This window comes from Aptenodytes forsteri, unplaced genomic scaffold, assembly GCF_000699145.1.
Source record: "Aptenodytes forsteri isolate BGI_AS27 unplaced genomic scaffold, ASM69914v1 Scaffold2, whole genome shotgun sequence".
In the NCBI taxonomy this organism is placed as follows: Eukaryota; Metazoa; Chordata; class Aves; order Sphenisciformes; family Spheniscidae; genus Aptenodytes; species Aptenodytes forsteri.
The window spans coordinates 12,001,882-12,018,309 of record NW_008795695.1 but is presented as its reverse complement, the minus strand read 5'-3'; the positions used below and the strand labels follow the sequence as shown (position 1 = coordinate 12,018,309).

The window sequence follows — 16,428 nt, the reverse complement described above, 5'->3', positions numbered from 1 at the left end:
AATAATAATAATAATAATAATATACAAAGCAAGTGGTGCACAATGCAATTGCTCACCACCCGCCGACCGATGCCCAGCCAGTTCCCGAGCAGCAGTCACCCTGCCCGAGCCAACTTCCCCAGTTTATCTGGTGTGGAATATGGTATGGAATATCCCTTTGGGCAGTTTGGGTCAGCTGTCCTGGCTGTGCCCCCTCCCAGCTTCTCGCTGTCAGGGCATGGGAAGCTGAAAAGTCTTTGACTAGTGTAAGCACTGCTCAGCAACAACTAAAACATCGGTGCATTATCAACATTGTTCTCATCCTAAATCCAAAACACAGCGCTGTACCAGCTACTAGGAAGAAAATTAACTCTATCCCAGCCAAAACCAGGAGAAATTTTCATGAAACCTTGTTCTTGCAAGAGGAGTGGTTAATGCTCCTTTTAATACACACTGTAAAGCTTCATGGTAGAGTGATAATGCAGAAAAGCTTGGTTTTGGTGGATAGTTTTCCACATGACAAAAGTATCAGACTCTTGCAGTGTTTGCTGATGACAGACCATCCTGTGCCTTCTAACCTTGATCCGTATTATAATCTGTAATGAGGATTGGTGTCATCTTGTGACAAAGGGGTTTTTTTTTCAGCATGTCTTTCAGGAGTAGGTTCTCTGATTCTTCTTGGGATAAGTGTGAAAGTAAAACCTCTAAGCAGTCTTTGTGTGAAGTCTCACAAAGAGCTGCATTCTTTTAAGTTGTTAAAGCAGACCTTTTACTTAAGTGGATGTTGTCTAGCGTATTACAGTAAAATGTTTAAAAACAATAAATTCCTACACTTCACAGGTCTTTTTGCGTCAGGTTACCATAGAGCATGCATTGAGAATTTGTATTAAACGACTTTCTCAAACACTTATGATTTGAACAGGCTTTAACATTGGTATAATAAATTCTTGTTATTTTCATAATAATAAATGTCTTGAATAGTTTAAATAACAAAAAAACTTGGTTCTCAGATTCTCCTGTGAAAACTCCAGTTAAAGTAAAGGTGATTGAAAAGGATTTCTCTATTCAAGCTATCCATTCTCATGGTGCTCCAGTCAGCAAAACTTTATCATCTTCAGATACAGGTAATCAAAATGTTCAAAGCTTCTAATGAGAATACATCTCTCTGCTGCACATGGGATTAATGTAATCCTGTTAAAATAACAGCAAACCCATATGGCTAAAGCCCTTCAACAGGCACTGAGATGTTTATGTTAGCAAGTACTGTGGTTAGGGATATAGTAGTCTTGCAATAGAAGTCTGGTTTTAATTGGTGATTTAAATCACTAATTTTCAATAAATAACAATGAGCTGTGGTTTGGAGAGGGGAGGTGACTGCAGAAAAGCTAGGGTGTCTTTTCTTTTACTTTTGAATGAAAGATTCCTCTTTTATAAAGGCATGGGGAACACTGTACAAAATGAAAACCCTGTGAAACCTACCTCTAAGGCCATTGTGAAGTCCCCCCTGTCTGAGCAGAAGGCAGGAGGCTGGACTGAGGTAAGGAAGACTGAATTCTCTTCCTAGCCCTGCCACTGGGCTTTTTTGTGCTAATGCAAATACACGATCTTGCTGTGCCTCTTTGTCCACCTTCCTAAGTCACCTGGCATACAGCTGAAGTGCCTTCAGAGTGTCAGGTGGCATTGATAATAACTTTAATTATAAATTCACTTCGACTGTATTAAACCTGATTTTGATTCTGGGGCATTCTGCCTTTTCAAGTTGCAACTCTGAATCTTCTTCAGCATATTTTTCAGTCCTTTGTGTGGTCACCATTTGATCTTTCAGTAGCTCTGTAGGAACAGTAATGAAAGATGTGACTCAGTGTAGCTGCAAATGGCACATGATGTGGAGTCCAGTTTTCTTTGTACAGCTTTGAGTGGAGATGGGACAATCTGAAGATGATCTAGACTGCTCCTGGAACAGTCAGGCGGCTTGCTGAGAGGTAGAAATGTATTGGCCAAAAGACAGAAATCTGAGGAAGAGCACGAACCAGTAACTGTAAATAGCTGTAATAGCACTTGAATCTTTCCCTACCTCTAGTCTAAGAAGTACTCTGATACCATGAAGCAGCATGGTATTACTAAGCCAATTTGGGAAATGTTAAGGTAGTGCTAGACTTCTGAGTTGACTCTCATAACTGTTTATGATATTAAAGATACAGAGCACTTACTGGAAAACTCATCTGAAGACAACTTAAAGCACATTGATATGGACAGTGTTTTTATGGGAGCGCAGGGGAATTTCTGTGAAATGTTTATACAATACAGCAGGAAGAATTACTCAGTAGAATGAAAGTTTAAGCCAAATGAAAGAAATACAAAGGAGCATTTGGTATGGCAGTAATTTAGGTAGTAGTTATTACAGACATCGTGCCAAAATAGCAACAAGCACTATGGAAAAGATGCCGTGGCCGTGCCATAGTTCTAAGTGATGACAACAATAAGAATTAGCAAGTGCCACTGATGCTGTCCTGGATGCTCTCAGCTGTTCCTGAGGGCTTTGCAGTGGCTAGGGAGGTGGAAAAGTAGAGGTTTATAATGACTGTGCAGACATGCGTGGACATGCATACCCCTTGTGCATACATACTCTTAAGTTCCAAAAGTATTTGAGACACTTGGTGCAGCATAATTATTCAGGCCTCGTCTTTTGTTGCATTAATGTCACAGTAACAAAAGAGACTGCTCAGTTTAATTAACACTGGTGCTATTCCTGCCTATATTCTTTTGTTGTTAAAACTCTTAACAGAAAAGCCCACCTCAGACAATTAAATATGGGGGGTTTTGTCATGTTAACTTTCTTAGCCTTGTTTGTTCCTAAGCTTGATGAATTTGATCAGTGTGTATTTGCTGTGCCCAAAGTACTTGCATACTAGATGCCAGAAAAGGCCATGCTTAAAAATAAACTTGTGTTTGTCACTAAAGAGCATTTTATAAAGAAGGTTTTGTACTCCTGTGCAATGTTTGGAGGGGGAAAGGAGGTGCACTTTACAGGCTTTGGAGGCAGCTGATAAAGACCAGAGTGACTGCCACTTTGCCTTCCCCATTCTATCATAGTGCCATAGCAAATCTGGAAATGCCGAGTGAGGATGTCTGGAAAAAGAGCAAAATAGCTACCTGAAGCAGTAGTAGCACATGCCAGCTTTGTACCATGTTAGAACTATGGCTCTTCACGACTGTGATACCTGCTGCTCTACCCACCGCTTCTGGACTGTAGTCACCGCAGTGTAGCAACGCATTGAAATAATTGGATGTTTTGTCTAGGCTTCCAAAACCTCCTGTGTGCTCAGGGCAAGGGTTTGTAAGTGCAACTTAGGTACCTTTTCTCAAAAAAATGGGTAACAGAAGGGCAAGACAAGACCCAATAGCTGGGTGGTGAATTGGAAGATGTTTTGGTATGCCTGGTGTTTATACTGTTTCTGCTAATTTCTTTGAATTTTAAGTCAAGAACAAACTCTGCCTCACTTTGCTCTGTTTTTTCCTGTTTTTCTTTCTTCCCTCTGAAATAATGCTTTCTTTTCAGAACTGCTGGTACTGAATGGCACCGATCCTGTTGCAGAAGCAGCCATTCGGCAGCTAAGTGAGTCTGCAAAGCAGAAGCTGAAGTCTCCTAGAAAGAAGAGCACCATTATCATATCAGGGGTGTCCAAGGTAGAGCAGAAAACAACACTTATATTTAATGCTTAGTACTGTAAAGTCTTTGCTCCACTGAGTGCGTCTTTGCTCCACTGAGTGCGACATTAACTTAACATGTGTTCTGCTGTCTCCCATTCTGCAGGATCTAGGTTGTACTGTAAAGTCTTTGCTCCACTGAGTGCATCTTTGCTCCACTGAGTGCAACATTAACTTAACATGCGTTCTGCTGTCTCCCATTCAGCAGTCTCTGCAGGATCTAGGTCTGTGTGCCAGTTTGCTTCAGTAACTGTTTCAGGTTAAGCCAAATCAGGATGTGTTTGTTGGGGAGGGTGTTGTTTTTTGATTGTTAGATTTGACAGCCTGACGAAAAATGCATGGTATCCTTGGATGGGAGTGGGATGATTAGGGATTTGGGAAAACCAATTTAGGTGAGAACAGAGGATAATTAGTCCTTCTCTGTGTTTCGCTCGTGGAGGGAAGATGCACAGAAAAAGTATGAAAGACTTTTTTGGGTTTTTTCGAAGTTGTTAAAACCCTCTGAAAAACATCCTAGTCCTCTGGGCTCTGTTCCAGAGGGAGGGCAAACAGAAGATTGTTTCTCACATGGTATATAGCATTCCTCCAGACTTTCTTCATCCACAGCCTCAGTTTCCCATCTGATGCTTGGTGCCTGCCTGTAGTCCTTTCCCTGCAGGCTGCTGTATGGGCATTTGCTGTCAAGTCTTCCTGTTACGCACAGGACCCCTAAAGAGCTGAGTGAAGCCGAGTCAGCGGGCATGGATCCCCTCAAGATCGCTGTGCTGTGCTGAGGGGGGGAATGAGGATCAGCTGCCACAGTGATGGATGTATCTGCTTGGGAAATGGGGGCACTGGGACTGCGTGGATTTGTATTTAGCTGATATAGATGCCAAGAAGTCCTTCTACAAGATTAAATACTTTGATGTTTATTTTCTTAAAAAGACCAAAAGATTATTGTCTATGCGTGCTGATAGTTCATTACAGCAGCACATGTAGGAAAGAGTCCCATTACTAGCAGTGGGGCTGGGGATAGGTGGGAGGCATGTGCTTAAATATTTTTTTTCCAGTCATTTGGCATTAACAACGTTATCAAAACTTGGCTATATGCTCCTCTCCTTTAGTGGAGCTAAGGAAGCCTCACAGTGGCTTTCTGATAGCCCTGAGCAATGCAAATAAAAGTGTAAAGAAGAGAACAGAACTTTTGCAGGGAGGCTTGGTTTTTTTCCAGCAGAGCGGCTTGTGTCAGTGTCGTCTTTTATTTTCACTGGGCAGACCTCTTTATCTCAGGACAGTGAAGCTGCACTGATGATGGACTATGCTGCAGCCATGGACAGCTCCTGCAAAGAAGTAGATCCACCCACTGCGGAGGAAGCTGTTGCAAAAGTCACCTCTGATGAAAAGCTATCGTTAGCAGCTTCAGAAATAGTACCTGATGCTGACCCACAGCAAAGTGCCCATAAGGCTTGGGGTTTGGAGAACGGCAGCCAACAGTGGGACACCAACATGCTCTTAGACCAGACCTGTGAAGAAATATCTGGGAGCTCATTAAGCGTTTCAGAAACTGGGAGCATGAAAAAATCTAAAGGTATGTGATCCTTACCTCCGCTTTAGTGAATGACTGCTTTCTCTATGTAATTGGCAGTGTCATGCAACACTGTAGTAGTTCATCCTTTCTTACTGATTTTTGTTGTTAAACTCCTTGTGATTGTGTTGGTTGAAGCTGTCTTACTGGCAGCCATGAAGAGTGCAGTCCTCTGGCTCTGCAAGACATGACAGGCTCTCTTACACTCCCCTCCATCAGGAAACAGAACGGCTCACCCTTAGATGTTGAAGGGCAGCTCACTAAGCCCAATTCAGTTATCTGGGAGAGAAATAACTAACCACATTGTCAATTCCTTGATGAAAACCATGTTCTTGTAAACAAGGACTTGTGCAAGATGTTGAAGGGCAGCTCACTAAGCCCAACTCAGTTATCTGGGAGAGAAATAACTAGCCACATTGTCAATTCCTTGATGAAAACCGTGTTCTTGTAAACAAGGACTTGTGCTATATTAGCAGCCCCATTACTAACATGAAAATGGCAGGGTTCCACGGTTGCTTTCTGATATGTTTCTTCTCCTCCTTCACATCTCTGAGCACAAGACTCCCCTGCCCTCACTAAAGTGTGTGTTCAGGAAGCACCATGGCTAAACCAGAAGTACACTCACTCTTAACTGCCTTGTGAACAGTTTCTCCCTTTTCACTGATTTCATTAATACGTAGTTTGCTAAAGAAAATGGAATAAAGGGTAATTTAGTAAGTAAATAAAGGGTCAGATCATTTTGCTTATGTAGTTATATACCTGGATAGCTGCAGTTTGAAAATGTCTTAGGATTCTTTGTGTTTCCTTTCTACATCCATTAACCTCTGAGGCTGTAGCACTGGTTTGTGGCTGAGTGATAAACACAGGGGCTGTTAGGAAGTCTGACACAAGAGCCAGTGGAGTGGACTATGTCCTGAACAGGCAGCACACCAGTGTCAGGGGCTGCACACTGACGTTGCAAAAATTGTTGCCTTTCTCACCCATATCCATCCCTCTTTCGCGTTATTATTTTCTATTCTTTTCTTACCCAGAGATACTGTAAAATGGCTTATTACAAAACCTCAGTATATTACTAGGTTTTTGTAATCCCCCCCACATAAGGCATACACTGGACCTCTTTGCGAAGGCTCTCGCTTAGAGCATTGAGGTTTTCTGGCCTTCTCGCAGCTGTATTGCTCCACCTGATAGATCAGGATGGTACAGCAACAATCAATTTGACATAGATGGTCAGGCATTTAAAGTTTTGGGTGTGTTTGGGGAAGGGGTAGAAGGTTAATTGTGAAGAGATGTCTCATTTGGAGCCTGGAAAAGTTTGGGAAGCTGCATGAGATTTTGCAAAACCTCTAGACTCTAACATGTTATTCTAAAACAAGCAAGTGGAAGTTTGTATGTGAACTGTTGTCTAGTTTTGTTTTTCTCTGTGCAGTATGTTGCAAAGAGATCAGGCTTCTAAAGATCCTGTTTACACGGTGTAGTATAGAACTGCTAAAAGTGCAAAGTACCTCTTATATTTGAGAGTTGTCTCATCTTGAAAAAGTATTAAAAAACCCACACTCAAATCCCTTTCTTTATACACAGATCTCATCATGGAAGTCTTGTGTCTCTGCTTTGTCATAGCTGAGTAGCATTTTATGGAATGAGATAGGAAAACATTTCCACATTTCCACCCTCCTGCCTTCAGTTAGCTTTGAATAGTTCAAGGTTTCTGTTTTGTCAAACACTTTCCCTTTTAAAAAAAACCACACAAAACCAAACACAACAAAAAAACCCTCCAAAAACCCCAAACAAAACCAAACCAAACCCCCTCTGCTTTAAAAAGCCTTGTGTATGGTATTAATGTCTTAAAGTTAGCACTCTCTTTTTTTTTTCTACTCTTGCATATTTTTGTTTTTACCTTTCTGACTTCCTCTTTCTCACCCATTCCCTTTTATAAACTTAAGAGGACTACTATGCCAACCAGAATTAATTACCTACACAGTAAGTTATTTTTGTCTTTTTTTTTTTTTTTTTTTTTTTTTTAAGAAAATGTAGCTTTACAATGGTACACTCATTGTAAAAACTGAAGCAAAACATAGTTTGGCACCCGTTTTCTTCTTCCCCCATCCATTTCTTTCCTCCCTCCAAAATTACCTTCCAGTGCTCAGGTGTCTTAGCAGACAAGTCTGCTCCAACAGATCATTCTTCCGGTGGTTGTTCTGTCCTGGTGGGTCATGCAGAATGGACAGCAAGGAAGGCTTGGAGGGGTGCTCTACATTTTTTTTTTTTTTTTTTTAAGAAAATGTAGCTTTACAATGGTACACTCATTGTAAAAACTGAAGCAAAACATAGTTTGGCACCCGTTTTCTTCTTCCCCCATCCATTTCTTTCCTCCCTCCAAAATTACCTTCCAGTGCTCAGGTGTCTTAGCAGACAAGTCTGCTCCAACAGATCATTCTTCCGGTGGTTGTTCTGTCCTGGTGGGTCATGCAGAATGGACAGCAAGGAAGGCTTGGAGGGGTGCTCTACATTCCTGATCTCTCTCCATCATGCCCATTCCTGTAGTATCTGGTTATCAACCAAACATCTGCTCGTGCAAACCATGTGTGACCCCATAACTGTATATGCATATGCAGAATGCTTATTTTAAAACCTGCTGCTTACAGTTTTCTAGATCTCTTTTCTAGCCTAACTCGTAGAGCTACGAGGACCTTAGCAGGTATTTACAAAACCACCTGGATAAAAACTGTTTTGGAAGTTGGGAAGGAATGGAAAAAGCGATTTCTAGTCGTATCCCTGTAGATGTGGAAGGAAATCTTCCTTCATTAACAAAAATGACATTCAGAAGTGATCCTAGCCCCACAAAGCATTTTCAGAACACCCTAAACTAGTGCAGAGGAGCCTATGAAGACCAGTCAGTCTGTACAGCACTCTTGACATGCTCTCTGCTTATCTCCTGGTGTTAGGGGCAGAGTTGGCATGTGGATCCTGTTGAACTCGAGAAGTAAGCATGCAAATAGCACGAGCATCGCCAAGCTTGTGATTTGCCCTACCCTGCTTTCTTAGCAGGGGTGCATGCCTCCACAACAGCTGGAGCCACTGTCAGGCAGCACGTACCAAACTGGCTAGAGACTGATGGGTGGCAGCGGGGATGTGGCAAGCTTCCAGGTAGCAATGACCTCAGTACCTCCGAAAACACAAGGAGCTTTCATGTCGGGGGGCTGCTGCTTCTTGTGCTGAGTCTGTGCTGCTCTCAGGGAAGCGCTGCCTGCAGTTTTTCACCTGCAGCGAGTTGTCCCAGGCCACCGGCACAATTTTTGCAGCATTCTTGGTTCGGTTCTATTTCCCATTATGGGAAATCAGTCTGAAGGGATAGGACTAAATAGCTGCTTATGGATAAACCCTTCTGTCCTACTCCTTCTGTTGGCACAGCTTCAGCTGCAGCTAACAAGACCGCTGGGCAGAACAGCTGACTGCTAAAACAAAAGCTGCACAGCAGCAAGGCCTCATCAGTCCCCGCCAGCCTTGGCATATTAACAACTGTCAGGATCATGGGGTTGAACACTGTTTCTTTTATGCTGTTGACAACAGCTTGAAGTGGTACTGCCTTGCTGAAAAGATCAATCAGAGGGTGATGGGAGAGCAGTCAAGATTCAAATCCATGAGTTCCAGTTGCTTTCAGCTGACTTCTGCTTCCATCCCATCGTGCCCTGTGAGAAAAGGCTCAGCAGCAGCAAGACAAAACATGCTAGAATATCATCCCAGGTGCTGAGTGCTTAGTCCTTAAAATACAAAGTAATAATCCCAAGCACATGTTTGTAACTGCTCTGGTCTGAACAAAGAAGCATCTGGCTGCGTGCAGCAGAGCTGCCGTGAAATACCTATTCTGCAGCTGTCGCTGTGCAAAATGACACGCAGCCTGTCTAAAGTCCTTGGGGGACAAATATCTAATTCTAGCTATTGCACAGTATCACATGAAAGAATTGGTCTGTGTGTTGCTTTTTGTATCCATTTGCAATGGGAGGAAAAGCAGAATCAAGATCATGCAGCGACAGGAATTAATAGCTGAACTGAGAAAGAATCGGGAAACCTGATAGTGGTGCGGGAACAAGGTGTGGAAGCTTTGCCAGGGAGGTGACTGTCTTCACGTACTAGTCTGACTGCCAGAAGGCTCCTGTGTTGGCTTGCTACCTGGGTCCTCCTTCGTTCAAATTGGCTCGTGCCTCTTGGACAACACCGCTACCCAATTCTGCACAAAACTGTTGCAATTTTAACATTGGGCTGATGTACTGACACCAGGCTGAGTGTTGCTGGTAGCTCGGAGCGGTGTCCCTGCCAGCTGCCACCGAGCTGCCTTACACATCAGGCACACATGCACATGGAAAGGGAAGGTGGAATTCGGCAGAACGGTGGCTGCAAAAACAACTCGAGCTTGCAAAGAGAGAAGAGTACTGGTGGCTGGTGTTGGCAACATGAGTCCTGAGTCCCTGGTGAGATGACAGCTGCAATTGCCTTGGCTGCATAATAGGTTTGACATGGGATCAAGGGAAGGAATTACAACAACATAAAGCAACCTAATTTACCGCAGAAGGGATTTGAGCAAATTTCTGAACCTATTGGAAGCAGATGTAATATTATTTTTAATCTGCTTCAAGTGAATTGCTATTCCTAACAGGATTTTAAAATAGCAAATGCTTCATGATTGTTGTTGTAGGTGGTGCTACCAAATTCGTATAGAAAACGTGCTGTCTGGCTTGTATGGGCCTACTGCATGCAGGTTGACTGCCAGGTACCATTCTTCAGCACCAACAGTGTCCTTCACCTCAAATTAAAATGCCACCTTCATGTTGTGCATCATGGGCTAATCTTTTCTTTTCAGCTCCTTTGGTCTCTGAAACAAGAAAGAGTAACATTACTTCTTCTATTTCATTCCTTTTATAAAATACTCTCTACTTTTTATTGTATTGGAAAGATCAGATACGCCAGTTTGACATGTGAGAACCCAGCATACAACCCACACCAAACGCTGTGCATGTGTATGTTTGAACACTACCATAGCTTTCAGAAGAGCATTTGAAACTAATGAAGTGTTAAGGAAGGAGACTTCCACAAGATGTGTGGATTGACTTTAGAAGCTGAAATCGGAGGATTAATATTTGATTGCTCATAGGCATGTTTCACAGTAGCTTTCCTTCCTTTTCAACAGCATCATTTCTGAAAGAACTGAAGGAAAATTCCTTTTTTCTTTAGTGCTCCTCTAGCAATATATGTGAGCTCTTCCCTCCTGAACGTTTGTACTAACTGTACAAGTGTGTGTATATGCATAGATCTAGAACTGCCAGAGTCTGTCATGATTCAGTTTGCATGATACTTGCATGGAATGAGGAGAAGTGGAGAAATACACACTTCCATGGAGTCTGAATTTCTCAGCAGTGTTCAGCTGGGAGAGAGCTGGATCAACAGCGGGGCAAGGAGGATTCAGTAGCATGTAGTGTATGTATGTGTGCCTCTGGCTGAAAGCACGACGATTGCTCGCATTTGCCAGTATCGGAAATGACTTGTTCCAAGGTGGAACTCGTACTATTGTGGCCTCTACATACAAACCATCAATATTCTTGCTTTAGATTCACCACGCTCTTAGCTTTCTAACATTGTTTGAATAGTTACCAGGGTGATGCTTAAACTGGAAATGTTAAGAGCAAGGCTTTTTTCAGTCGGGCTGCAGTTACGGTTAAAGCTGAGCTCCAAGAGGAAAGCAGCCTGTTCTGTCTAAAGTGTCCTGCACCTCTGCTGTTTGCTTCCGCAGGTGGGATTTTGAAAAAAAGTGCGAAGCTCTTTTTCCGCCGGCGACATCATCAGAAGGATCCAGGAATGAGTCAATCGCACAACGATCTTGTCTACCTGCAGCAGCCACTGTCAGAGGAAACGCGCAAGAAGGGAGGCACGCTTTCACGTATTCTGAACAGAAAGCTCCTTTCAAAAAACAAAAGCAAGAACAAACTGAATGGTGCTTCGGCAGAACCATACGTATAAGACTGAACACTGTCTGATGGGATACTTGCACATCAGTTGACCATTTGTTTACAGAGCAGCACTAGAGAATACAAATATGGCTGATGACTTGCATAAAATGATGTTCACTAATACAGTGGTCCAGGAATAAACAGAAAGCTTGTCTTTTTTGTTTATTTTTCCAGAACGCTTTTTCTCTCTGATTATAAAGTTGCTCCTCCAAATACAAGCAGCGCTAATTGTATCATGACAGCTTTTGGAGGACCGTGTGGTTTATTGTAAAAGATGAGGGAGGATGGGGAATGATGCAGGTGGGGAGGACCTGCATGTAAGCACCTAGTTTACATTAACGGGGAGCTAAGGACTGAAACATCATACCTGCTTATATGACTGAACCACTATAAAGAGAGAAGATACCACTGTGCTTCCTTACTGCAGCCTGGAATAGTAGCAACGCAAGTCTCAACTTCTTTTTCTAGTCAGCCTGAAAGGGAAAAGAGAGACCCAGATCCAGTTTGTATCGTAATTTGGAAACGGGTAAGTTTTCAGAAGCAGAACTAAAATGCTGATTAAGATAGCCTACTGTAGTAACTGTAGCCTGCTGTAATAACTGCTCAGTCCATGTAGGTGGAGAGATGCCTTTGATATTAGCCATAAATCAATAAATTATGCAAATACTTATACTAGCATATTGTTTGATGTTCTGTGCATAAGTTATGCTTAAAAAAACAGAACGTTTTTTAAAGTCTACTTGAGTCTACTCGCAAACAAAACATTTACAAATTCTTACATGTAGCTTTTCTTCCCTGTGTGAGAAGCTGCGTTGCTGATGCAAAAACCTATCTTAGGGGCTCTAATTCCTTCTCCCAAGTACTTGTTAGACAAGTATATTAACCATCATATCAAATGCAAAGCTAGGAGCAATAAGTGATGAATAGAGCATATTTAACCCTGTAATGCTTTTCATTAGACAGCTTGTTTTACTTGCCAAACACTTACTGAGATCTTAGAAAACACAGTTGTGAACAGAGCTTTTCAAAAAATAGTAACAACAATTCCCGTAGTCATCTTTCGGTTTCTAGATCTACCAGTGTTGTCATGTGGTGAGTGGTTGGTTGGGTGAGTTTTTTTACTTTTTTCCTCATTAAATATTGCAGCTGGCTCCTTTAAATTAAAAGGAAAAACTGATGAAAGTAAAGGCATAGTTCTTGTTTTGGCTATTAAGAAGAGTAAAATGGCAGTCAGTATTTCACAGGTACCATCTTTCGTGCATACCTGTACTTTTCTATCATCTACATTCCTACTGAGGACAAAGGACCAAGCCTGTTCTCTTTAGCCAAGAAAAACATCCATTCCATCTAAATTACTGACGTGAATGAATGATAGATTTGTGCCTGCTTTGCCAACAGTGATTTCCCTCCCCCCTTTCCTCCCCTTAAAAGACATCCAACACTTTGGCAGATATTTGGGCTTTCAACTTAAACCATTCTTCAAAAATAGAAAGTCACTGAAGAACAGAAACACATTTCAAAACTTCTGACGGACTCTAGATTCCTTGGTAAATGCTTTTATAAAGAATATAAAAGTAGAGGGGGTTTGGTTTCTTTTTTACCAAGAAAATATTAGAAGAAATGAACTGTCACAATCTTTTAACTGATCCTACTGTTTAAAAACACTGTTTATGTGTAACCTCCTAAAATCACTGTGGTAGTACAGTAGTCCAGACTATCAAATAGTTGTACATTTAAGCATGCTGTTTATTATGAAAAAACTTGAAGGCATTTTAATATTCTGTATTTTGAAAATTGGTTACAAATGAGTCTTCTAGAGCTGTAACGTGCTTAGAAATCCCAGTTCAGTAATACAGGTTTGTCCAGCTTGAATGTGCTTGAACACTTTTGTTTATTGTTAATTTAACACAAAGTAGAAGTTAGGTTTCTTCATTTGTTCTACAGTGGCTCATGATATGAGCATTAAAAAACCTGATGTTATGTTCTTTCAACATACACTTTTTCCCTTGACTTTACTAGGAGCTCTTTGCATGACGGGGCAGGGTGGGGGGTCAAATCCCTGCCATGTTTTAAATGCTCAGTCTTGTTTGCTGAAGGAGAAACCCACAACTGGTCACTGAGTTCAAGAAATCAAAGTGAGACTGAGCTCCATGGGTAGCACCCCCTTACACTAAAAGCAAAGAGCTGTGGGATTGGGAATGTAAAGGGGGCACGTAACACTACTTGGAAGTCTGCTTAAAGTACTGAACTGGGATTTCAATTTCCAGAAGCTTTATCATGTACTGTAGAATGGGGTGGAAATAACACTGAATAATGTGCAGAATACAGAAGTAGGGTTTGCTTGTAGCTTACCCCAAGGAACAGATACACACTGAAGTGGTTTTTTGGTTCCTCTTTCTTAAGGTCTTGGTGATTGCCTAAATGCGTGTCTTGATGGCGGGAACGAGAACATTCTATACTGCAAACTGTGTGAAGGTTTGGGCTTGCATATATTGAGAGAGAATTAATTCTTAAGATGAGGAAAGCAAGGCATTTGGGGTAAAAAGGGAATCTTGTTTTTTAATTGCCTTCGCTCCTCAGGAAAATAAGCATCGTTTGGTTTGAGGTTTGACCTCCATAGCTGGCTGGTGTGTTCTTCACCCCTTCCTACTGCTCTACAAATAATTTATGTCCTGTTGTAAAAACAAACTGAAGTACTAAACACAAAGGGAGAACTGAGTTGCTCAGTCGTGACGACCCCAAAGGCCCATAATACTGAATCCCGTTCCCACCTTCCGAGACGATTAGGTTGTCATTTAAGATCAGGAGATCTCAGTATGTACGTTGTTTGTGTACCAGTGTTTAGGTCAGTGTGAGGTGGGTCCTGACAACCAGCGGGAGCTATGCTACAGGTTTGGGTCGGGAAGACTGGATTTGTACACTGGCATAACTAACACTGCGACGTATCCTGTCAGGTGCTGCATATCTCCTCTGCAGTTGTGTGAAGGATGCTGGAGGGAATCATTTTGCTCTTTTATGTTTTGCAATCTTCATAATTTTAATAACTACACATTTGAAGAGTAGAACAAATCTCTGCTTGATATTACACTGAAAACTTCTTCTTTTCTGTCTTCCAATTTAATTACTTCAGAACAATAGCTTGGAAACAATCTGTGAAATCTTTCTTCCTTTTTGCCCCTTTTCTTACACTTTTGTGTTTCTGGATGTTCTGTACAGCAAAGAAGGCACGGTATTTATTTTATGAGGACTAAGAGATGAAGGCTTGCTTTTCCGTTCTAAAGAATTTTTCTGCCCATAACTGAACCTTCTTAATCTGTATTTGTGGTTTGTTTTGCTTTATGGCATTTTTGCTTTTCATTTGCCTTGATGGAGACAACCTGCATCCTTACCTAACCAAGATTTGCCTTGGCTTTAGTGTGAATTTTGACTGAGTAAGTACTACAAGAGTTAAATTTCTCTTTGTAGATTAAAGCAATAAAACTTCCTAATACTTCAGGTGTGAATACAAGCTAGGTAACTTTCTTAAAGTGACTAAGATCACTTTAAAAGTCACTTTAAAGAGGAGGGGGTCCTTTATCCCTAGGTCACCGGTATTTCATATCCAATTCACCCCAGGAAGAAATGACAGTCATTTCACTCCTAACTATATATGAAATTTGTGAATCTTAGGTGGCAGGAAGGAGAAGGAATGCCGTAGTGGAAAAAAGTTCATATTCATTTAAAAAGCAAAATACCTTTGGCAAACTTCTTCGACTTAATGGACAGGTCATAAACTGTGTAGGCATAAATACTGGGCTTTATTATTCTTATGCTTTCTGTTAGATTTTCTTTTTCCCCTGCTCTTTCTTTGGGAGAGAGGTTGGGGCTCCAGGTTATACAGACCTGTAGTTACTGTCTGGCTCTTGAGAGGACTTGGCTTCCAGCGCTGCTTTTTTCGAGGTGTTCTGTTGCCTGGCAGTGATACCAGTTTTGAGGATCAGTGAAATTTTACAGCATTTCCTGGTCCTGCATCTCCTTTCTGGTTCTAGGTGGTTTTCAAGTGAAAGCTTTCTGCTGTGTATTTCTTGTAAAGTTTTGGTGTTCTTGATTTGCAAAGTATCATAGGAAAAAGCGAAGTCAACCACATAAAATGCTACCAAATGTGTATGGAGAAGGAAAATAAGAGTCTTGCTCTTGTTTTAACATCTTTTTCAGCTCTGGTAGCTCTAGGTGTTAAAAGGAGCAAGAGCTCTATACAAGGTGGGAGCCGCATGGCTTTTTCATTTTAGTTTATTGCAGTTTTTGAATTGTAGAGCTGAAGTTTGCAATAAGTGCTTATCCTGGTACAGAATTAAGTATACCGTAGCTCCGGGCTAAGACATTCCCAGTGTGAGTGGGAGCAGCTGACCTCATGCTTTGACCTCCACAGGACCTAAGTGGATTTATTCATGTGTTTGAAGTCAGCATATGCTTCTGTACATTGCTAAGCCACAGCCTTGTTGACAAACAACTCAAGATTGTAACAGGGGTGATTACTTTAAGTTAGGGGTGAATAATATCATTTCACTCAGGATATCCAAACTGTTACTATGCAAGGTGCTGGCATGGTGTGAAAATAGCTGATAAGGATGGGTCCGAGGTCTTTCCAATACTATAACTCTGTATTTCCCAATAATGTAGTATGCTCTGATATTCCAGATGGGGTAAAACATTTTTTTTCTAGCATTCAACTGTGATAGTCACTTCTTCTGTGGTGGGGTTTATTTTCTTTTTTCTGTGTGTACACAAAATTAAGTTGGTGCAATTAAGAAGTCTATGATGTACAGATTTATTGTATCACTAAAAAGCCTGAGAAGAGGATTTTTTTAAAGAAGTAACTACTGCTGTACGTACAATAAAAGCCAATTGTCTCTGTGTAGCGTGCTGTCCTACATACCTAGTCAGCCAAGTGTAACAGATGGTTTTCTACTCTCCTTCGCTAATTTGACCTGTTGCTTAACACAGTCCATTTACCTGTTTATTCAGGAGCAGAGTTCTCCACCTACGCTGTGCTGACACTGTGGGTTGTTTCTGATAACCCCGGCCGTATCAGGTAGCCCCTTCTTGTTCTTTGAGAAATGGCCTGAAACATGGACTCGGTGGGAATCTAACGAAAGAAGGAATTGTGGAACTCATTGTAGTTACTCGTTATTTTTTCTC

The 16,428-nt window shown here is 41.6% G+C and overlaps 1 protein-coding gene across 1 annotated transcript in view; it reads left to right on the top strand.

The window, feature by feature from the left end:
- The window catches only part of C2CD2 (C2 calcium dependent domain containing 2), a 45,460-nt gene extending 29,319 nt beyond the window's left edge, over positions 1-16,141 (top strand). The window contains exons 11-14 of the mRNA XM_009283097.1: positions 990-1,103; positions 3,539-3,666; positions 4,942-5,254; positions 11,034-16,141. Of these exons, the coding sequence (XP_009281372.1) occupies positions 990-1,103; positions 3,539-3,666; positions 4,942-5,254; positions 11,034-11,260 (782 nt within the window). The 3' untranslated portion in view covers positions 11,261-16,141. The remainder of the gene's footprint in view (positions 1-989; positions 1,104-3,538; positions 3,667-4,941; positions 5,255-11,033) is intronic.
- Positions 16,142-16,428: the final 287 nt, after the last annotated feature.